At 44.2% G+C, this 22,940-nt stretch overlaps 1 protein-coding gene across 1 annotated transcript in view; it reads right to left on the bottom strand.

The window, feature by feature from the left end:
• TMEM132B (transmembrane protein 132B) overlaps window positions 1–22,940 on the bottom strand; it is a 155,600-nt gene that overhangs the window by 24,192 nt on the left and 108,468 nt on the right. The window contains exon 3 of the mRNA XM_060193291.1: window positions 18,567–18,710. Coding sequence (XP_060049274.1) covers window positions 18,567–18,710 — 144 coding nt within the window. The remainder of the gene's footprint in view (window positions 1–18,566; window positions 18,711–22,940) is intronic.

Raw genomic sequence — 22,940 nt, 5'->3', positions numbered from 1 at the left:
AACAATTTTTATTTATTAAATGGAAACATCAACAAAACCATAGGATAAGACGGGTGCAATTCCACACAATTCCCACCACCAGAACTCCGTATCCCCTCCCATCCCCTATAGCTTTCCTATTCTTTAACCTTCTGGAAGTATGACCCAAGGTCATTAAAGGGTGGAGAAGGTAAAATTTATGATATATATTTTTTAATTGCCACTAGGGTTATTGCTGGGGCTCAGTGCTGGAAACTACAAATCCACTGCTCCAGGAGGCTATTTTTTTCTTCTGTTTTTTTCTTTATATTTTATTTGATAGGAAAGAGAGAAAATGAGAGAGATGGGGGAGGTAGAGAGGGAGAGAACAAGAGAGACACCTGCAGATCTGCTTCACCATTTGTGAAGCGTTGCCCCTCTGGTGGGGAGCAGAGGCTTGAACCCATGTCCTTGCACATGGTAACTTGTGTATTCAACCAAGTGCATCACCACCTGGCCCCAGATTGCATTTTTTACACATTAAGCCTGTGTAAGCAAATCAAACCTGAATGGTGGGTAATCCGTTTTTAGCAATAAAGTATTTTAATTAAAATATGTGCCTGTGGTAGGTCTGTGGTGTGTCTGTATGTGAGAAGTCTTCGCAGCTCCTCTGAATTGTCTTGTAAACCTAAAAGTGCTCTTGAAGAGGTTTCTGATTGCACTGGAGTGCATGGTCTGCATGTTTATGGTTCCAGAGGTCCCGGGTTCAATTCCTGGCACCATCATGAGGCTCAGTTGAATGACTAATTATCCTCTACCACACAAATTAAAAAGTAATTTATTTTCTTTCATTTTTCTTTTTATCTTTTTTTTCCCATCAGGGTTATCATTAAGGCTCAGTGCCTGTACAACAATACAGCCATTTCTGGTGGGCATTTTTGATGTGATCAAGTGTGAGAGACAGGAGGGGGAGAGAGAGAAAGAGAGAGAGAGAGAGAGAGAGAGAGAGGGCACAAGCTATAGCACTGCTCCACTGCTCATCAACCTTCTCCCGCTCCCCCACAGGTAGGGGCTGGGGGCTTGAACCCGGATCCTCACACATGATAATGGATGCGCTCTACCAGGTGCACCACTGTCAGCTTCAGGAAATCAAAGGTTTAAAAGTGTTTTTTTTTAAATTTAGAAAAAGGAGTCCTTCTGAACAACCCTAGGATCCTAAGAAATTGCACAGCTCTGCATGAGGCAGGCAGGCAGGCACCAAGCTTGGGTCTAGTCAAAGGGGGGAGGGGTGGGGGCATGAAAATGAGAACTCAGGCCTGGGACCCTCAGTGTGGTGGGGACTCTTCAGCTCCACTGGAGACACCAGATGTTTAATGTGGAAACTGTTAGAAGGCAGTCCCAGGACAAATAATCACCACAGGAGGGAGTATCAGTAATGATCAGTAATCATTATCAATAATCACCACAGGAGGGAGTTTCAGTAATGATCAGTAATCATTATCAATAATCACCACAGGAGGGAGTTTCAGTAAGTACTGGTTGCAGACCCAATGCAACTGTATCTGGAATTTTCCATACAGATTTGACGTATTCATTACCAAGTGTATTCCCATGCTTATGAAACAATAATAATAATAATAATAATAATAAAATCTCTTTGCCCAGTGTGCCTGTCCCAAGTCCCTTCTGTCCCAGTCCCAGCTGGGGTGTCAACTCTGCCTCGTTTGCATTTTGTTTTGCCACTTGGGGTGTCTGTGAAGAAAAGCACACAGGAAACCCAGTGTCCCCACCAGTGGCCCTCAGATGCAGGCAATAAGGCCAGCCCCACACTGTGTTTATTTATTATCTTTATTTTTTATCAGAGCTCTTCTCAGCTCTGGCTTATGGTGGTGCAAGGGGTTGAACCTGGGCCTTTGGAGCCTCAGGCATGAGAGTCTCTTCGCATAACCATTATGCTATCCACCCCTGACTACCCGCCCCCACCCCAGACTGTGTTTATAGGAAAAGACTCTCTGCAGTGTCAAGCACAGGGTCTGGGAGAGTGCTTAGCAGGCAGAGCACACTTTGGCCCAGGGTTCAAATCCCTGGTCACCACGAGGGAACCCTGCACAGAGAGAGGCTTCACAGGTGGCAAAGCAGTACTGCTGTGTTTCTTCTTCTCCCTCCCCTGTACCTCTCACCCTCTGTGAAAAAAAAAAAGTCCTGAGGAGGGGGCCGAGTGGTAGCGCAGCTGATTAAGAACAGGTGGCACAGAGCACAAGGACTGGCGTAAGGATCCCAGTTCAAGTCCCCCCCCCCAGGCTTCCCACCTGCAGGGGAGTCGCTTCACAGGCAGTGAAGCAGGTCTGCAGGTGTCTATCTTTCTCTCCCACTCTGTCTTTCCTTCCTCTCTCCATTTCTCTCGGTCCTATCCAACAACGATGACAACAATAGTAACAACAACAATAAACAGCAAGGACAACAAAGGCAATAAAGAATAGCCTCCAGGAGCAGTGGATTCATAGTGCAGGCACCAAGCCCCAGCAATAACCCTGGAGGCCAAAAAAAAAAAATGCTGAGGAATGGTGGAATCATATAAACACAAAGTCCCAGTGAAGCCCTACTAGCAAAAATAAACAAATGAATAAGTAAGTTAATAAATGAATAAATAAATGGAATGTCAGACACAAAGCAGGGCAGGCGCTGACTGGCTGGTGCCTCCTCACCTGGGGAGCAGTGCCAGGAGACACATGCCAGACAGCCCTCAGCTGTCCAGAGCTCTACAAGATGACTGGATTAGGGCAACTGCTGGGGGCTGAGGCCTTTCCATCTTGCAAAGGACCTGTTAAACTGGGCTTTGGGCTTTGGATGTAGTAAAAACATGAGAGGCAGAAAACTTTCTGGGGGCAAGAACTCTTTAAGGAGGTTAACTCAAGCCTGCTGGGTACAGTGAGATCACCAGAAGCTTTGAAACTGGGATTTTTTTTTTTTTAACTCTGTTTCAAGTTGGGCCTTAAATGTCCCCTTGGCAAATTAATCTGAGGGGAGGGAGTGAGAGAGGGGAAGGGAGTGAGTGAGAGAGAGGGAGAGAAAGAGGGAGGGAGAAAGAGAGGGGGGTGGGAGAGAGAGGGAGGGAGAGAGAAGGAGAAAGAGAAAGGGAGGGAGAGAGGGACTGAGAGGGAGGGAGAGAGGGAGAAAGAGAGAGGGAGGGAGAGAGGGAGAGACTAAGAGAAAGGGAGAGAGGGAGGGAGGGGTGAGGGAGAGAGAGGGAAAAAGAGGGAGCAAGGGAGAGGGACATGGAGGGAGGCAGAGAGAGGGAGGGAGAGAGAAGGAGGGAGAGAGGAAGGGAGAGAGAGGGAGAAAGAAAAGAAGGAAGAGGGAGAGGGAGGGAGAGGGAGGGAAAGATGGGGAGGGAGAATGAGAGAGAGGGAGGGGGAAAATGAGAATGAGAAAGGAGAGAGGGAGAGTAAGAAAGAGAGAGGGAGGAAGGGGGAGAGGGAGGGAGAGAGAAATGGGGAAAGAGAGGGAGAGAGATAGGGAGAGAGGAAGGCAGAGAGAGGGAGGGAGAGAAAGAGAGGAGAGAGAGAGAAAGAAAGAGGAGGAGGGAGAGTGGGGAAGAGAGAGACAGAGGGAAAGCGAGCAGTTTAGGAGATGGAAACAGCAGACAATATAAGTTGATCCTCTGAGAAGACAGGATCTGAGGCTGCCGAAGTCACACCCCTCTTGGAAATGGACAGGGTGAGGGCAGACAGAAGAGACCCCTGGTTCAGCAAGAAGATGACATATTGACTGCCATGCACTCCCAGAGAAAGCTTGTGTCGCTGCTAGCAGCTGAGACAAAATTTCTATTTGTCACCAGCTGTGAAAGGCAAAGCCGCTCTCTGGAAGTCCACATCTGCCTGGAAACACAGATCCACAAAGCCCTAGTTATTCATGCCAAGTTCCTTCTCTCTCTCTCTCTCTCTCTCTCTCTCTCTCTTTCCCTTGGGGGTGGGAGGAAAAAGTGTGAGGTTCTCATTAGACTTCTATCCTCACCACCCATGACAACTCTGCTGGGCTGGTCCCCCTTGGCTGGAAAGGGAGTTCCAAGGACCAGGCAGTGGCGCACCTGGTTAAGAGCACACACTACAGTGCGCAAGGACCCAGGTTCAAGTCCCTGGTCCCCACCTGCAGGGGGAAAACTTCACAAGTGGTGAAGCAAGGCTGCAGGTGTCTCTTTTCCTCTCTCCCTCTCTCTTCTCAATTTCTCTCTGTCTCTATCCCATAACAAATAAATATTTTGTAAAAGAAAGAAAAGCAGTTCCAGCCTTCTCTACTGTGTTCCTTTACCCCCAAGTTCCTAATGAGGGTGAATTGCTCTCTTGACATTTGAAATGCTTAGGAGACAAAGATGGTGTGTTCTTATTTTTAGAAGATAATGATCTTAATCTCAGAATATGCTTAAAAGAACCCTAACCCTAACCCTAATCCCAGAGAAGGAGACACAGCCCTGCCTGCTGAAATAAGCTCTCAAAGTCCTTCAATGGGAATGGGGGAAATCAGGGTTCTCATAAAGCAGAGGCCAGGAGTCTAGGCACACAATCAGACTGTCTGGCACAAGGGCCTGGCACTTACCAGCTGGGTGACTTTTATTTAGGAGACATTCATAATTCACCCTGTGCTCACTTCTCTATAAAATGTAGCTGATCAGGGTCAGCTGGTAGCTCACTGGGTAGAGTCCACTCATATCACCAGGTTCAAGTCCCCAGGGAGGAAGCTTCATGACCAGTGGAGTATTACTGCAGGAGCCTCTCCTTTCCCTCTCCCTCTCCCTCCCCCTTCTCCCCTCTCTCTACCCCCCTCTCTCTTCCTCTCTCTCTCACCCTCTATCAAAAACAAATGGCCACCAGGAGTGGTGGAGTCATACAGGCACTGAGCCACAGAGATAAGCCTGTTGGGGGAAAAATAAACCTTGTAGAAAACAGGCCAAGAAGGTTATTTTGAGTCTCCCATAGCCTGTTAGACATTAAGAGCTTTGATGCTCAACACAAAGTGAGTGCTGAATGAAGGCAGTTGATTATCACAGGTAATGTGGGCTCTCTGAGGCTTATTCTGAAAAGCAGATGCCCTCAAGGACCCTCTAAGCATGCAGTTAAAAAGGAAATAATGCAGGGACAGAGTGATGGCCTGCTTGGGCTCAAGTCTCCAGTCCCCACCAGCAGTAAGGAAGCTTCACAAGTAGTGAAGCAGCGCTATAGGAATCTCTCTCTTTCTCTCTCTCCTCTCTATTTCCCTATTTCTTCTCAATTTCTCTCTGTATCTATACTAAACAAATAATTTTTTTCTTTTTTTTTCTAGCAGGACTTTTTTTTTTTTGTCCTCCAGGGTTATCGCTGGGGCTCCTGACGGCCATCTTTTATTCTGTTTTGTTGCCATTGTTGTTGTCATTATTGTTATTGCTGTTGTTGTTGTTATTGGATAGGACAGAGAGAAATGGAAAGAGGAGGGGAAGACAGAGGGGGGAGAGAAAGACAGACACCTGCAGACCTGCTTCACCACCTGTGAAGCAATCCCGCTGCAGGTGGGGAGCCGGGGGCTCGAACCGGGATCCTTGTGCCTGTCTTTGTGCTTCACACTACGTGCACTTAACCTGCTGTGCTACCGCCCGGCCCCATAAATAATTTTTGTAAGTAACTAATTCACCTGAAAGTCCAGATCCAGCGGCAGTTAAAATAAAAGGGAAACTTCCAATAGAGGGGAGGGGGTATGGAACTCTAGTTCTTTCACAGCAACTTTCCACAACCCAGTACTGGAAAAGGGGCTGGGGGATGGGGGACTACCAAGTGGCAGGAATTTACCAACTTAGATTAAACAATTAAGACAAAAACCAAACAGAAGTGGGCCAGAATGCTACTTTCTCCCAATCTATGAAACGCTGAAAGTTGAAAATATTTCAAACCATTGTTTGTTTGTTTTTCCTCTAGAAGCAGTCTTGAGCACACATGCTACAGAACTCAAGGACCCCAGTTCAAACAGTAGTGCCCCCCAGTGGTGATACAGGGCTCTTTCTGTCTCTCTCTCTCTCTCTCTCTCTCTCTTCTATCTCTATCTCACCCTTCCTTCTCAATTTCCCTCTGTCTCTATCCAATAAGTAAATAAATATTTTAAAAAGAAATCAAATATTTTTTTAAAAAGAAAGTCTTGAAACAGCTTATCAGTAGTAGAAAGAATAAAACTAAAAAAAAAAAAAAGAACAAAACAATTACATTGTCATCTCAGTACACAGATACAAAAAAAATTTGCTAAAAGTGTAGCACCTTTTCACACCAAAAACACTTAATAAACTAGGAATACAAGTGGAATTTCAAAATACGATCAAGGTCAGGTGTAAGAAAATATCCAGAAACACATTTAATAGAGATGAGGCAAATGTTTTCTCCCTAAGATCAGAGACAGGATAAAGAGGTGTTGTTCAGAGTTCTGTTTTCTTTTTTTTAAGATTTTTAAAAATATTTATTTATTTATTTCCTTTTGTTGTCTTTTATTGTTGTAGTTATTATTATTGTTGTTACTGATGTCATCGTTATTGGATAGGACAGAGAGAAATGGAGAGAGATGGGGAAGACAGAGAGGGAGAAAGATAGACACCTTCAAACCTGCTTCACTGCCTGTGAAGCGACTCCCTTGCAGGTGGGGAGCCGGGGGCTTGAAGCAGGATCCTTATGCCAGTCCTTGCGCTTTGCGCTACCTGTGCTTAACCCGATGTGCTACAGCCCGACTCCCTAGACTTCTGTTTTCAATACAGCATTTCCTGGACACTCTACAACTAGTCATGAAATCAAAATAACATCATTCTTTACAATGACAGGGTCTTTCATACAGCAAATTTTAAGAGGTTAACTAAAGAAAAGCTATTAAAATTAATAAGTCAACAAATACATAGGGTCTGACTGCAATAGGCAAAACCCAACTGCTCTCTATAGGTTATCAAGGAATAGGAAATTGAAATTACACAAAGTCAATTACAATGACTTTAAAAAGAATAAATTATCTAAAAATAAGACTAACAATAGTGTAAAACATATGCTCTGAAAAGTAAAACCATTTTTCAAGAGAAGTTAAAGAAAATTTTTTTTAAATGCTAGCTGAATTCATTAAAATACAAAAGCTTCTGTCCTCCAAAAGACCCTACCTAGAGAGCATGAAAAGATGAATCACTGTTTCACAAATGTTTGATCACAATATTTTCAAATATATCTGATAAAAGATTTATCACCAGAAAAATAACACTCAAAATTTTATAACTAACAACCAACAACATCATTTTTTTTTTTTTAACTGGCCAAAAGATTTGAGCATCACCAAAGATGTGCACATGGAGAGAAGCTTGTGAACAGATGCTCAGCTTTGTTCATCGTCAGGGAAGGCAAAACAAATAGCACACCTGTATACATCTAACAGGACCGCTAAAGTTGAAAGAAAGAAAGAAAGAAAGAAAGAAAGAAAGAAAGAAAGAAAGAAAGAAAGAAAGAAAGAGGGAGAGAGAGAGAAAGAAAGAGGAAGAGAGAAAGAAAGAAAGAAAGAAAGAAAGAAAGAAAGAAAGAAAGAAATGAAGGAAGGAAAAGAGAAGAAAAAAGAAAACAAAAGAAAGAAAAGAAAAGAAAAGAAAAGAAAAGAAAAGAAAAGAAAAGAAAAGAAAAGAAAAGAAAAGAATTGGGCCATATCGAGTGTTGACAAGAATAAGGAAGTACCAGAATACCAGACTGACACAGCCACTTTAGAAAACAGTCTGGTATTCTCTTAAGAGTTGAAACATACACTTAACACAGGCTACAATTTTTCTACTCCTATGAAAGCAGAGTTTATGCTCAGACAAAAGATTACCTAAACATTCATAATGTTCCTTGTAATCGCCCCAAATTAGCAACAATACAAATACTCAACAATATTAGCAACAATACAAATACTCATGAACATAAGGAGAAGCTGTGGCAAGCCCATACAATGGATTCGTATTCCAAATAGAGACAGATGAACTACTGACATGCATGGGTGCACAGGTGAGTCTTGATGTATTTACTCTGGGCAGAGGAAACCAGGCAAAAGAAGAAAACATATATATGGTTTACTTACATAAAACTGTGGGGAGGGGCCGGGTGGTGGCCACCTGGTTGAGCACACATGTGACCGAGCGCAAGGACCTGGGTTTAAGCCCCCGGTCCCCACCTGCAGGGGGAAAGTTCTTCAAATAGTGAAGCAGTGCTGTAGGTGTCTCACTGTCTCTGTCCTTCTCTATCTCACCCTTCTCTCTCGACTTCTGGTTGCCTCTGTCCAATAAATAAATAAAGATAACAAAGAATTAAAAAATAAATAAAACTCCAGGGATTAAAAAGGAGTCAGAAAAAAGAAACATTTGCTTGGCAATGAAGGACTTTGATTTCTTCAAGAAACTCAATGAAAATGACCATGAAGCTGATACTTTCGTTAACTAGAGTTAAATGATATGGCAGGAATTTAAATTGTGAGCCAAATCCCAAACACAAAGGAGGGGCTTCTTCTCTCCTACTAAACACAAATGAATTAACTACTCAAGAGACCTGCAACACTGGGCAGTATGAGATCCAAGATGGCACTCACAGATCCAAACCCCCAATAAAACTATGACCTCGGGTCTGACTGAAGTCTTTATAGAGAAGCGAATTATGGGAGTCTCTGCTGAGAGAGGCTGAGGAAGGAAGTGGCAATGTTTTCCTAGTGAGGGGAGCTGGGAGGCTTTCAGGCTTACACTGGCTCAGCCCAAGAATCCTCAACACGATACAGAAATGATTCCAGAATGTTGGCCCTTAATTCGACATACCGAAGACAGAAGTGAATAAGAGATCTAATTAATATTGAAACTGGAGTGATGTTGATAGGAACCAAAGGTTGAGAGTGCAGAAATATCTTTTCTGGCCAACAGGAAACACACGGCACATCCCCAATTAGAATCAAACAATGAGAGTATAGCACCAAAGTAAAGACCCTGGGTTGAGGGTGAGGGTGGATGTTCAGCTTCATGGGGTGGGGAGGGGGGGGAGTATGGGATGGGACACAGTCTTTTTGTGGTGGGAATGGTGTTTATGTACACTCCTATCAATTTGTAGTCAGATAAATCAATTTTTAATTAATATGAGAGCACAAAAATTGATTGAATGTCTCAAACTTTTTAAATCACAAATCACAGACTGAGTCTTTTTAATACATAAGCTGAGTCTTTGATATGTTGGCTCTTTTAAAAGCTTAGACCAGGGAGAACAGAAGCAACTGGTGGCACAGCTATATACAAATAATGTCAAAGGACATAAATTATGGTGATGTTGTGTATGATACAGCAAATCCTAACAAAGGGATATTTCAAAGTTAACCCAATTGCCCAATAATGTGATTATAGCAATAACTATCTATTGTCTTCTTAAACCCTAAGACAGCAGGAACTTCCCCCTTCCTCTATAGAGCCTATATTTCCCCAGTCCTGGAAGCTCTAGGGTGGGGCTCACTTTCCTGCATGCTTCTCTCAATTCATACCAAATTGTAGGGAAATTGTGAGGATGTGGTTAAGCTTGGCAGGGCTTGACCTGAGGGCCATGTCCATCCTGTCTCTCTCTCTCTCTCTCTCTCTCTCTCTCTTTCTACTAAGAGGTCGAACAAGGAGGGACATGACTCCCCAAGATGTGCCTTGTCTTATTAGACTCCCTACCTCACAAAGCACCCTGCATTCCTGATACTATGGCCTACTCCCTAATTATCTACATAATCATTGTTTTGCCTGAAAGATCCCCACCCATTCCATTCCTTTGATCTATCTTCTTTCTACCCTCGAGACCCTCCATGCCTGCAGGGTTTTATTAATCCTACCAGTTAAAACCCTCCCAACAGTTGCTAAGGAAGTTCCTACGTTTCCCAGACCCTTTTGCCTTTCTCTGCCCCTTTCCAAACCATGTCAAGCCATTTCTGTTTCTGACTTGCCACTTCCAGGTACAACTCTTAAAAGCCTTGGCTCTCTGATCAATAAAGAATTGAATTGCCTCGCCACCACCAACTCTGTTTCTGGGTCATCTCTCTCGCGTCACTGAGTGAGTAGCAGCCCAGGCTGGCTCCAGTCGCAATCTCTCCAACCCAGAGAGTACATGCCCGAGAAGAGGCACCCCTATGCTAGCCCAGCACCAAATGATATTGCATCTGCCGATCCCAACCTAATCAATGCAACAAGTACCACCTCAGCATGCTTCAGACTGTGTCCAGAGACGTCAGGCATGGAATGTCAACGCATCACCCTCATTACTCAGCTACCAGATTCCAGATGCTAGCAGGATGCCCACCAGACTTCCCTGGACAGACAACCCCACCAATGTGTCCTGGAGCTCTGCTTCCCCAGAGCCCCTCCCCAACAGGGAAAGAGAGAGACAGGCTGGTAATATGGATGGACCTGTCAACACCCATGTTCAGTGGGGAAGCAATTACAGAAGCCAGACCTTCAACCTTCCGCATCCCACAATGACTTTGGGTCCATACTCCCAGAGGGTTAAAGAATAGGAAAGCTATCAGGGGAGGGGATGGGATACGGAGTTCTAGTGGTAGGAATTGTGTGGAGTTGTACCCCTCTTATCCTATGGTTTTGTCAATGTTTCCTTTTAATAAATAAAAAAGAAGAAGAATGAAACAATGGAAGTCCAAATTACCAGCATGAAGAAGGACAAAATTAGGCAATAACATCCAAACTGCCTGACAACTTATTCTTAGCTGCCTGCTTCTTGGTGATGGGCAATGGGAAGGAAATTCGTGCCAGAAATAGAAGAGCAGTGTCTTTGTAAGAATGTCGGCCAAGTATTTCTAAAAGAGAAAGAGACAGCCTCAAGCATTTGGATTCCTATCTCATTTTTAGCAAAATTAATACCATCCTGGGCTTCCAAAGGCTTGCACATACTGGAAAAGCATTTTTTTTTTAGGTAAGTTGGTACAGAGGCTGTTCTAAATCTGGCTCCTTAGCACCCACAGATGCTCACAACGTCCTCTATCCCCCAGCGATGGCTGGGCCCCACCTTTTATCTAGCCCACCTGCTGCCCCCAGGTACCAGTGAAGGGGTAGGTCCTGCTGAGAACCCCAGGAAACGTGTCTACAGATCTCCTCTGAGTGAATCACCCACCAACACTGAACAATCAGAAAATTTACATCAAACCCTGGATTTCCAGAGACATTTGTCTTGAAGATTGTTTTTAAATGAGAGTCCTTTGTGGAGGAGACAGCATAATGGTGGTGCAAAGACTCGCATGCCTGAACCTCCAAAGTCCCAGGTTCAATCCCCCACACTGTCACCATAAACCATGGCTGAGCAGAGTTCAGGTTTTAAAAAAAGGCAGTGGGGTGGTAGCACAGTGGGTTAAGTGCAGGTGGTGCCAAGCACAAGGACCAGCGTAAGGATCCCGGTTCAAGCCCCCGGCTCCCCACCTGCAGGGGAGTCGCTTCACAGGCAGTGAAGCAGGTCTGCAGGTGTCTGCCTTTCTCCTTTCTCCTCACTCCATTTCTCTCTGTCCTATCCAACAACAATGACATCAAGAACAACAATAATAACTACAACAATAAAACAAAAAGGGCAACAAAAGGGAAAATAAATAAATATTTAAAAAAAGAAAAAGGAGAGAGTTCTTCAGGTTGAGGTACGCATTGACCCACCACCACCCACATCCAGCAGAAAAGCAATTACAGAAGCCAGAACTCCCACCTTCTGTACCCCAAAAATCATTTTGACTCATACTCCCAGTGGGGGAGAAATGATAAGGGAAGATGACCAGAGGGGTCTGAACTCCAACCCCATTAGGACCCACAGAGAGAAGAAGAAAAAGGGAGGGACATTTTGATGTAGTAATAAGTATATGTGTGACTTGGAAAGGAAGAGAAGACAAAAAAGAAAAAAAAAAAAAAAAGAGAGACTGGGTGGTGGCACCCATGGTTGAGCACACATGCTACAATGGGCAAGGACCCAGGTTTGAGTCCCCAGTCCCCACCTGCAGGGGGAAAGCTTTGTGAGTGGTGAAGCAGTGTTGCAGGTGTTTCTCTGACTTCCTCTCTATGTCCCCTATCCCTCTCGATTTCTGGTTGTCTCTGTCCAATAAAGATTTTTTTAAAATGCCAATATACACAAATATAGACAGATACTTGTGGAAATAATAGTTAACCTATATCTGAAACTTTAGGAGAACTACTGTAGCTTCCAATGGAGGGATTGGGGATCCAGAACTCTGATGGTGGGAACAGTGTGGAATTATACTCCTGTCATATTATAATTTTGTAAATCAGTATTAAATCACTAATAAAAGAAAAAGGAGAGATTCTTCTGCTTTCTTTTTCTTTTTTTTATCATTACCAAGGCTTCATCATTCTGGTACAATTTTTTTTCCCAGATAAGATGAGAGAGAGAGAAAGAGAGAGAGAGAGAGGCCACAGTTTCTTGAACCTGAGTCTCACACATGGCAAAGCAAGTGCACTGTCCAGATATGCTATTCTGACGCCCTAAGAGTTCTCCTATTTCTTATATGAAGGAACCTTCCATCCACTCTTCAGTTTGAGGAATTTGAGGTGTGATTTAAAGTTTATTCAAAACCCACTCCGAATTGATGCCTAGACCTGTCTGGACCTAGGTTTCCTGAGCTGTAAAATGTGGCATGGATTGCTGTCAAGTACTACAAAAGCTTCTCTAAGAAACAAGAACCTTGTACCTCACACCTGTGAGAATGGCCTATATCAACAAAGCAGGAAGTGCCAGGTGTTGGTGAGGCAGGGGAGAAAAGGGGGCTCTGTTACACTGCTGGAGGGAACGCAGACTGCTGCAGCCCCTTTCAGAGATGCCCGGAGAGGCCTTCAGCAAATGAAAATGGAATGACCATGTAACCTGGAGATACCACGCTTGGGCATTGACCCAAAGGACACATATGTACCCCTACATTCACCGCTGAATTACTCACAGTAGCCAAAGACTGGAAGCAGACTAAATGCCCATCAATAGACGTCTGGCTAAAGAAGTTATGGGGGCTGGACAGTGGTACACCTGATAAAGCATACATAGTACTAAGTGTAAGGGTCTAGGTTCTAGCCCCTGGCTCCCCACCTACAGGGGGGACACTTCACAAATGATGAAGCAAGTCTTCAGGTGTTTATCTTTCTCTCTCCCTCTACCCTCTCAATTTCTCTCTGTCCTATCCAATAATGGGGGGGGAGGGAAAATTGGCCCCTCAGGAGCACCACTGTTGGCACTGAGCCCCAGTGATAACCCTGGGAGGAAAAGGAAGGAGGAGGAGGAGAGGAAGAGGGAGAAAGAGAAGGGGAAGGAGGAGGAGGAGGAGAGGAAGAGGGAGAAGGAGAAGGGGAAGGGGAAGGGAAGGAGAAGGGGAAGGAGGAGGAGGAGGAGAAGGAGAAGGAGAAGGAGAAGGAGAAGGAGAAGGAGAAGGAGAAGGAGAAGGAGAAGGAGAAGGAGAAGGAGAAGGAGAAGGGGAAGGGGAAGGGGAAGGGGAAGGGGAAGGGGAAGGGGAAGGGGAAGGGGAAGGGGAAGGAGAAGGAGAAGGAGAAGGAGAAGGAGAAGGGGAAGGGGAAGGGGAAGGGGAAGGGGAAGGAGGAGGAGGAGGAGAGGAAGAGGGAGAAGGAGAAGGGGAAGGGGAAGGGAAGGGGAAGGATGAGGAGGAGAGGAAGAGGGAGAAGGAGAGGGGAAGGAGAAGGAGAAGGGGAAAGGGGAAGGGGAAAGGGGAAAGAGAAGGAGAAGAATGTGAAGAAGTATTAGTAGTTATGAAGTGACCAGGTAGTGGCTCACTTGGTTGAGTGCACATATTTCTATGTGCAAGGACCTCAGTTCAAGTCCCTGATCCCCGCCTGAAGGGCAGAAGTATGTGCATGGTAAAGCAGATCTGCAGGTGTCTCTCTTTCCTGCTCCTTCTATCTCCTCTGCTCTCTAGTTTCTGTCTCTATTGATAAATAATCAGTGAATCAAATTTAAACAAGAAGTTATGAAATATATATCCCACAGAGTACCGCTCATCAGTAAAAAGAAGATATTGTGTCCTTCGGGACAAAGTGACACAACTGGAGGTGATTATGCTTAGTGAAGTAAATAATGAGATAAAAGACAACTTCCAGATGGTTTCACTTATATATGGAATCTAGAGAACTGAAATACATTACCCTGAAAAAAAATTTTTTTAATAATAAAAAGCCAAAGAATCTTTAGGGCTTTGTGAGATTATGGTGGTTACTATTGAAAGGGTAAGGACACAAATTTTTGGTGTTGGGTGTTGGGTGTGGTGTGGAGCTATACCCTGTAGCCCCATAATCTTTAAAAGGGAAGTCAGGTTGGCATCATGGTATTATCTGGAACCTGGTGGTTGAAAAAAGAGTTAAGATATAATGCAGAAAAAATTGCTGACTAATCATGAACCTAAAAGCAAGAATATTACAGGTGAAGATTTGGGGTGTCTATTTTGGAAAAAGCTAATAGGTCTATTTTAGGTATATTCCAGAGGGCCCACGACTTCCCCAGATCCCTGCCTCACTAGGGAAGAGAGAGACAGGCTGGGAGTATGGATCAACCTGCCAACATCCATGTCCAGCAGAGAAGCAATTACAGAAGCCAGACTTTCCACCTTCTGTGCCCCATAATGACCTTGGGTCCATACTCCCAGAGGGATAAAGAATAGGAAAGCTATCAAGGGAGGAGATGGGATACGGGGCTGTGGGGGTGGGCATTGTGTGGAAATGTACCCCTCTTATCCTATAATCTTGTTAGTATTTTCATTTTATACATAAATAATTTTTAAAAGGGACAGAAGGAAGGAAAAAATAGACAAATTGGTGAGTTGGAGTGGTTTCTAACAGGCCCTGGAGACATCTGACATCAGCTTCCAGGAGGAGGAAGACATAGAACAGCCTGGAGGAGGAATCTGAACACAGGAGGGACTGTCAGAGCCCACCCAAAAGGGCCCTGGATTCCTCTGGGAACCGAGGTCTGGGGGGGTGGGGGGGAGGTGATAATTGGCAGAGGAAACAGCAGGCACAAAGACAAAAGAATCACAAAGCCACCAAGAAAAAGGCGGCGGCCATCCTGCATGGGAAGAACTGAGGCCAGCGGGCATCTGCATTGGGTGTTGCCTCAAATCCTCCAGGCCCTTCCTGTCATCTCAGTCAGTTCATTTCTCCTGTTTTGGATGAACACAAGAGGGATTCGGGTTTCTACTTTTTTCAATCAAAACTGGGGTGAAGTGAGGATCTCATCAACGCAGCATCTTCCAGCCAGGATGGTTGAGGTCAGAGAATGAATAGGCAGAAGCCTGGGATCACAGATACAGCTACCCCACACGAGACATGTCTGTCACTTTGAGGTCACTAAGGGAGGACTGAAAGGAGAGTAGGGAGCCCAGTGCCCTACGCTGGCAGGAGAGATTATACTGGTGGCGGACAAAGTGAGCTCACACAAACTTGGGGGAGATGTCAAATTGGAGCAGTCTCCTAAAACAGCGTTTCCTCAGTGAAACTCAATTTTATCGAAAGAATAGCTTCCACTAGGTGATTTAAAAAGAAGAGGAAAATACACCTTATCTTTTACTCTCCCCAAATCTAACTTATCTAGATGTCCCTCAATATTCCCTTTAAAACAACACCTTGTCCTTTAATATCCAAGCAAATTTGAACTCAGTTCAAATGTAAGGAGGATTTTTAAAAAATTAATTAGTTTTTGCACTTAGCCCAGTGTGCTACCACCTGGCCCCCAGAATTAACTATTCTTTGATCACTTAAAATCCAGGTGTTCTTTAAAGGGTTTTTAAAAGGAACATTGTGATTATTATTATTTCTACATTATACACTAACCTTTGAAGAAATCTCTACAGAGGCTATTTTTTCCCTTTCCATCTGCAGATAAAGAAACTAGATTCAGAGAAATTAAGTAATTTATCCAAAGTCAAACAAACAGCAAGGAAGATGGAGTCAGGATCTGAGTCAGCACCATCAGTCTGCTATGTAATAAACAAACTCACTACCTTTGGGAAATCAAAATGGTCCCACTCTTGGGATTGAAAAAACCCAAATCTACTTCCTGTTCCAGAGGAGGGTCTTTGACAGACTTGAAAAGAGCTGTAATACTCTCTTCACTTCACTTCATCCCAGGGCCTTTTCTTCTCATCACCAGCTGGAAAACTCACATTGTCTTCAGTCATTTCTCCTGTGATTTGATTTCAAAGGCCCTCAGCCCTTGCTTACATTTGAACTGAGTTCAAATTTGCTTGGATATTAAAGGGCAAGGTTTCGTTTTAAAGGAAATATTGAGGGACGTCTAGATAAGTTAGATTTAGGGGGGAAGTAAAAGAATAGGTGTATTTTCCTCTTTTCTTCTTTTTAGATCACCTAGAAGAAGTGTCCTCAAGGACACTCAGCTGAATTCAATCCAGTATTCAGTGTCCCTCTTTGGTCTAGAGAGACGCAGCCTTTTCCCTCAGTGCAACAGAGTAGGCCCTATGATTTGGTGCTTGTTTATAAGAAGTCATATACAGTAGATGCGCACACACTTCTATCACTTCTTTTTTGCTAGTTGGTTTGTTTGTTTGCCATCAGTTTTATCACTGGGATTCAGTGCCAGCATTACAAATCTACCACTCACTCCTGGCGGCCAACCCCATCCAACCCCCTTTTTTCCCTTTTTTTTTTTTTGGGGGGGGGTTACTGCTGGGGCTCAGTGCCTGCACCATGAATCCACTGCTCCTGGAGGTCATTTTTCCCCTTTATGTTGTCCTTGTTGTTGTAGCTTTGTTGTGGTTATTATTTTTATTGTTGATGTCCTTCATTGTTGGATAGGACAGAGAGAAATGGAGAGAGGAGGGGAAGAGAGGGAGAAAGACAGACACCTGCAGACCTGCTTCACCGCCTGTGAAGCGACTCCCCTGCAGGTGGGGAGCTGGGGACTCAAACCGGGATCCTTATACTGGTCCTTGTGCTTTGTGCCACCTGCGCTTAACCCGCTGTGCTACCACCCGACCCCCCTTTTTTTCCTTTTTATTTTACATTGATAGGACAGAGAGAAATTGAGAGGGGAGGTAGAGATAGAAAGGAAGAGAGAAAGATAAACACCTACAGGTGTGGTATGCCACTCGTGAAGCAAGCCCTCTGCAAGTTGAAAGCCAGAGAGCTCAAACCCAAGTCTTAAAGCACAGTAACTTGTGCTTAACTGGGTGTACCACCACCCGGCCCCCACTTTTATTACTTCTATTAAGATTCATATCGGGCAGGAGCAAAACATAATGGACATGTAAACAGACTCATGCCTGAGGCTCCCAGGTCCCAGATTCAGTGCCCTGTACCACCATAAGTCAGATGAGCAGTGCACTGGTAAAAAAGAAAGGGGTGGGGAGGGAGAGAGAAGAAGAATGAGAAGGAGAAGGAGAAGGAAGAGGAGGAAGAGATAAATCTTCCACTTCTTCCAGTCTTCCTAAGCCACTAATGTCCTCAACACTATGCCCCACAAGAACATAGAGTCTCACATCAAAGAAACTGATTTGTTTGTCTGTCATCATGTTTTTGTTTTTTGCCTCTAGGTTTATCTCTGGGGCTTGGTGCCTAAACTAAGGATCCACTGCTACCAGAAGCCATTTCTGCCCTTTTTTTTTTTTTGGTTAATTTTTCTATTTTATTTGATAGGATAGAGAGAAATCAAGAAAAGAAGAGACGAGATAGCGGGGGAAAGAGAAAGAAAGACACCTGCAGACCTGCTTCACCATTTGTGAAGCGTTCCTCCCTGCAGGTGGGGAGTGGGGCTTGAACCCCGGTCCTTACACTTGGTACTATGTATGTTTGACCAGATGCACAAGTCCCCATCCCCCTGTCATCACGTTTTATAGATCCCTAAATTCTCGCTTTCTCTTTTACCCAAATCAGGTCCCAGTGGCCAGAATTTCTAATGTATGGAGACCTTTGATGACATTGCAGGCCTCGCTGTGAGGGGAGAGGGGCCATAGTAGGAGAGACTGTGTGATGGATGACTCCTTCCACTACAAGACTTGTTCTGGGGGCTCTCACAAGCTAGTGAATATGCCCTGTGCTTGAGAAGGGCCCTGTATGACACAGAATCCTAAGCAGAACTCTGTAGGTGCTTCTTTTTGTCTCACGCGTATTACGCTAAAGCTCAGACAAAATATACCACAATGAATTAGGTAAACTCCTCAACAAAGCCTTTATTCCTCTAGAAAACAAAAAAATCTTTAAAGATTGGTGACCCACACACTTTGGATGGTTCCTCCTAAAATCATCTCAGTATTTCCTGGAAGAAAGTCCTGTCTTTGTGAGGCTACAAAACAGAAAACTAACGGGGAGGGGAGAAGAAAAGAGAGAGAAAGAGAAAGCAAAGAAGGAAGGAAGGAAGAAAGGAAGGAAGGAAGGAAGGAAGGGAAGGAGGGAGGAAATGGAGAGAGAGAGGAGGGAAGGAGAAACAGAGGGAGGGAGGGAGGGAGGGAGAGGTCTCTGTGCTCATTTTCTCCATCACCTGCCAATAGCCCCAGCCCTTTGGAGGAGAGACACTGGGTCAGACCAGAAGAATGGACACAGAAGGACTGACACTCAGGAAATGTGGGGCACAGCCCAGTACCTTGACAACGTCTTCATCCGAAGACCTGCACTCCACAGACTCTGACACGTGCACCACAGACCCATCCTCCTGCACGGCCACCACCCTGACGGGCACCGAGACGGCCTTACCAGTGAGGATGGCTGTATTCAGAACTTCCGTGTCCTACAAAGAGAGAAGGGGTGTCAGTTGGCTGGACATATGAGGGACATGGGATGGGTCTCCACCAAGTCTTGGTTCTGGTTCTGCAAAACTTCAGTTCTTCCAAAGAAAGGGTGTTGTGGAGCTGTCTCGACCCGAAAGGAAATTCCCAACACGTGGATGAAGTCTGCGATGACTCCATCTAGTGGGGGGCCCTTCTTCCCAGTCCTCGGGGGCAGGATCAATGTCAGAGCCCCTCTCAGGTCACTAGCTCCCATTTTTCACCCAGCTTCTTGCACTCCCCCCACACCCTAAGGGAAAGCCTTCATGTTTCTTGACTAATTTGGTGACTCTCTATTTTCTGAACTTATTATCACAGTGAACAGCCTTCATTTGGAACAATAATTAGGAAATTAGAAAAGGACAAATTAGGACAGACAACAGCATGCGCGCACACACACACACACACACACACACACACACACACACACACACAAACACGAGAACTACTCATGGAACATGAACTTCCGGATTCCCAGGGTAACCACCAGAAGCTCCCAAAACATTTCCCTTCAAGCTCACGCATTTTTCTATACTGACACCATTAGTTTCTCTTGTGATCCCACAGGATTTTCTCTCCATGATTCAGCTCCATTTGGCTGAATTCTTGCCTTCTGCACCTCCAGCGTCTCCTCTGAAGTGGACATTGTTCTCACCCAGACAACTAGATTGAACCTCACCAGTCTCCCTCTGTTCCTCTCTTCACAGCAATACAAGATAGTCTTTTTATATTTCATTCTAATTCAGATAATTTTTTCTGGATTACAACTCTCATCAAGGATCTCCAGAACTAGATTAGCTTGGTTTTGAAAGTGATTCAGCCTTAGTGGGGCACTTGAGTCTAGCGCAATGGATAGCACACTAGACTTCTAGACAGACTTAGTGCGAATTGTGTCTCTCTCCACTTACAAAAACAAGACTCCAGTGAAATTAACACCACATTTAAATATGCCTCTCACAAAACCCCAAGTGCCGAGGAATGTGGTGGCTTCTCTGTAGCTCTGTTGGTCACTCCCTCAAGGGAAAAAGATGGCGCTCCCCACCTCCCATCAGCCCTCTGTTCACTGTCCAATCAGAGAGAATATGGGAGTGGGGTGGAGCATTTCTACTGTCCCTGCCCCTTTTCATCAGGGAATCCCATGTTTTCCATATAAACAATGCAGCTACAAAGAGGTGGGTTTTTTAATTATTTTTATTTATTCATTTTATAGAGACAGTCAGAATTGAGAAGGAAGGGGGTGATAGAGAGGGAGAGAGACAGAGAGACACCTGCAGCACAAAGAGGGTTTCTGTAAGAGGAGCCAACAGTGAAAAGATGGGGTTGAAAACAGAATTTCACAATGAACCAGAAGTTATTTCCCTGTGCCTCAGTTCCCTGATCTGAAATATGCGATAAGTAAAAGTCACTCTGAGAAGCTGGGTGGTGAAGCACCTCACAGAAAGTTTGTGTTACAGTGATCAAGGACACATGTTCAAGTCCCTGGTCCACACCTGCAGAGGGTAAACTTCACAAGTGATAAAGCAGTGTTACAGGCTATTCTCTCTCTCTCTCTCTCTCTCTCTCTCTCTCTCTCTCCCTCCCTCCCTCCCTCTCCCTCCTCATTCCTTCTCAATTTCTCTCAGTCTCTGCCTAATAAATAGAAGTAAATTAATTCAAATAAAATTTAAAAAATAAAAGTCGGGTTCAGGCGGTGGCACACCTGGGTGAGCGCATACGTAGCGATACACAAAGACCCAGGTTCGAGCCTCTGGTCTCTACCTATAGGGAGAAAGCTTTGCAAGTGGTGAAGCAGTGCTGACTCTGTCTCTCTTTCACTCTGTCTTGCCCCCGCCCAATTTCTGAGGTCTCTATCCAATAAATAAATAAAAACAATTTTAAAAAATTAAATAAAAGTCCTTATTGTATGATGACCCTATGAAGACTGATCAATCTCTGATAATATTTAGGGCGGGACTGGTATGTAGTGAGCAACAAGTACTCAGTGAATGCTGTTGTTACATTAGGTGTTTGAAATATTCGTTTGGGAAGGTAATGTAGCTATTTGGGCAGAGCACTGTTTTTGCCATGTGTATGACCCTGGTTCTAGCCCAGCCCCCACACCACAGAAAGAAGCTTCAATGCTATGATCACTTTCACACTCTCTATTTCTCTGCCTTGGGAACTATGGTGCAAATGCTGCTTCCACACCTACCTGGCTGAAGAGAATCAACTTCTCTGCTCTCTTCATTGGCCTCGGACTGTTTCCTTCCTTCCTTCCTTCCTTCCTTCCTTCCTTCTTTCTTTTTTTCTCTTTCTTTCTTCCTTTCTGCCTTTTTCTCCTATGAATGTGGGCTATTATTTTTCTTGTTGAGATGTAATTTTGTATATCAATATTAAATCACTAATAAATTTTTTAAAAATAAAAATAAAAATAAATACTTCAACATAATAGCAAATTCAGTGATTCAGTTTTCTCAACTGAATAAGCAATTTTCCAAGACATTTTCTATCATTATACCATGCTAAGTTCAAGGCATGAGTCAAATAAAAATAACTAACCTAAGTGTTTTCTGTGTATGGTCAGCTATCATTCCATTCACCTGATGAGCACCCATGGGTGCTGACACCCATCCTTCCATCTTTTTTTGACATCATCATTTCACTTTTCCCTTTGTTTCTCTTTCCACTCTGCCCTCAACGAAATCAGTGAATATGGTTTGGATGGTACCAAATTCAGGCCACTAAATCTGGCTTCCTTACACAGCTATAAAGAACAATGAACCCACCTTCTCTGACCCATCTTGGATGGAGCTAGAAGGAATTATGTTAAGTGAGCTAAGTCAGAAAGACAAAAATGAGTATGGGGTGATCCCAGTCATAAACAGAAGTTGAGAAAGAAGAACAGAAAGGGTAACTCAAAGCAGAATCTGACTGACTTTGGAGTAGTGCACCAAAGTAAAAATCTCTGGGTGGAGGGTGAAAGCAGATATTGACTGTAGTACGCATCAGTTTGATCTGGGGCCCATATTCAGCATACTGTAGTGTGTGCATTTAACCAGGTGTGCCACTGCCATGCCCCCCCCCCCGCAGACTTTTATCTTTTTAGTAATAAGTTATAAATAATCCAAGTTTTTTGCTTCTACTTCAAAGACTTTTCAACTGTATTTTCCCTTTCAGCTGGTTCCTGTATGGCTGATAGAAAGATTTTTACAGAGGGCCAGGCAGTGATGCACCCAGTTAAGTAAACATATTACCAAGAGCAAGGACTCAGGTTCAAGCCCCTACTCCCCACCTGCAGGGGTGATGCTTTATGAGTGGTGAAGTGGGTCTGCAGATATCTTTCTCTCCCTCTCTCTATCTCCCCACCCTCTCTCAATTTTTCTCTGTTCTTTATAATAGGAAAAAAAATAGAAATAAAGGAAAAGAAAAAGATGGCTGAAAGGAGTGATCTACTCGTAGTGTTAGCACTGAGCCCCAAAGATAACTCTGGTAGCAATAAGAAAGGAAGAAAGAGGGGAGTCGGGAGGTAGCGCAGCGGGTTAGCATGTGGCGCAAAGCACAAGGACCAGCAGAAGTATCCCGGTTCGAGCCCCAGGCTCCCCACCTGCAGGAGTCGCTTCACAGGCTATGAAGCAGGTCTGCAGGTGCCTATCTTTCTCTCCCCCTCTGTCTTCCCCTCCTCTCTCCATTTCTCTCTGTCCTATCCAACAACAACGACGACAATAAAACAACAAAGGCAACAAAAGGGAATAAATAAAGAAAGAAAAAAGAAAAAAAATTTAAAAGGAAGGAAGGGAGAAAGAAAGAAAGAGAGAAAGAGAGAAAAGAGAAAGGAAGGAAGGAAAGAGAGAGAGGGAAGGAGGAAGGAAGGAAGGAAGGAAGGAAGGAAGGAAGGAAGGATTTCCACAACCATGCAATCCAGTGTCCATCAACTACAATTTGCAGATCCCAAAGGGAATTCCTCTCACCCTGGCACAATGAGAAAGCAATTTATCATGTTCAATATATATTTAAAGTGTCCCCTGTGCCAGACTGCTAAAAATTCACCATCTATCAAAGTAAAAGTCTTTTATTCTGCTCCTATTTATGCCAGCTCTAGGCTTTATGTCTCGAAAGCATATTTATATTCCTTTGTAAGGAAGAGTTTCCATTAACGTCGCACATTAGAGTGACATCAGTGAAGTGGCAGCATAAGAAGATCCAAAAATTCTCTT

This window comes from Erinaceus europaeus, chromosome 6 (genome assembly GCF_950295315.1).
Source record: "Erinaceus europaeus chromosome 6, mEriEur2.1, whole genome shotgun sequence".
Lineage (NCBI taxonomy): Eukaryota > Metazoa > Chordata > Mammalia > Eulipotyphla > Erinaceidae > Erinaceus > Erinaceus europaeus.
The sequence above is the reverse complement of the archived record's forward strand: the minus strand, read 5'-3'. Positions and strand labels throughout refer to the sequence as shown.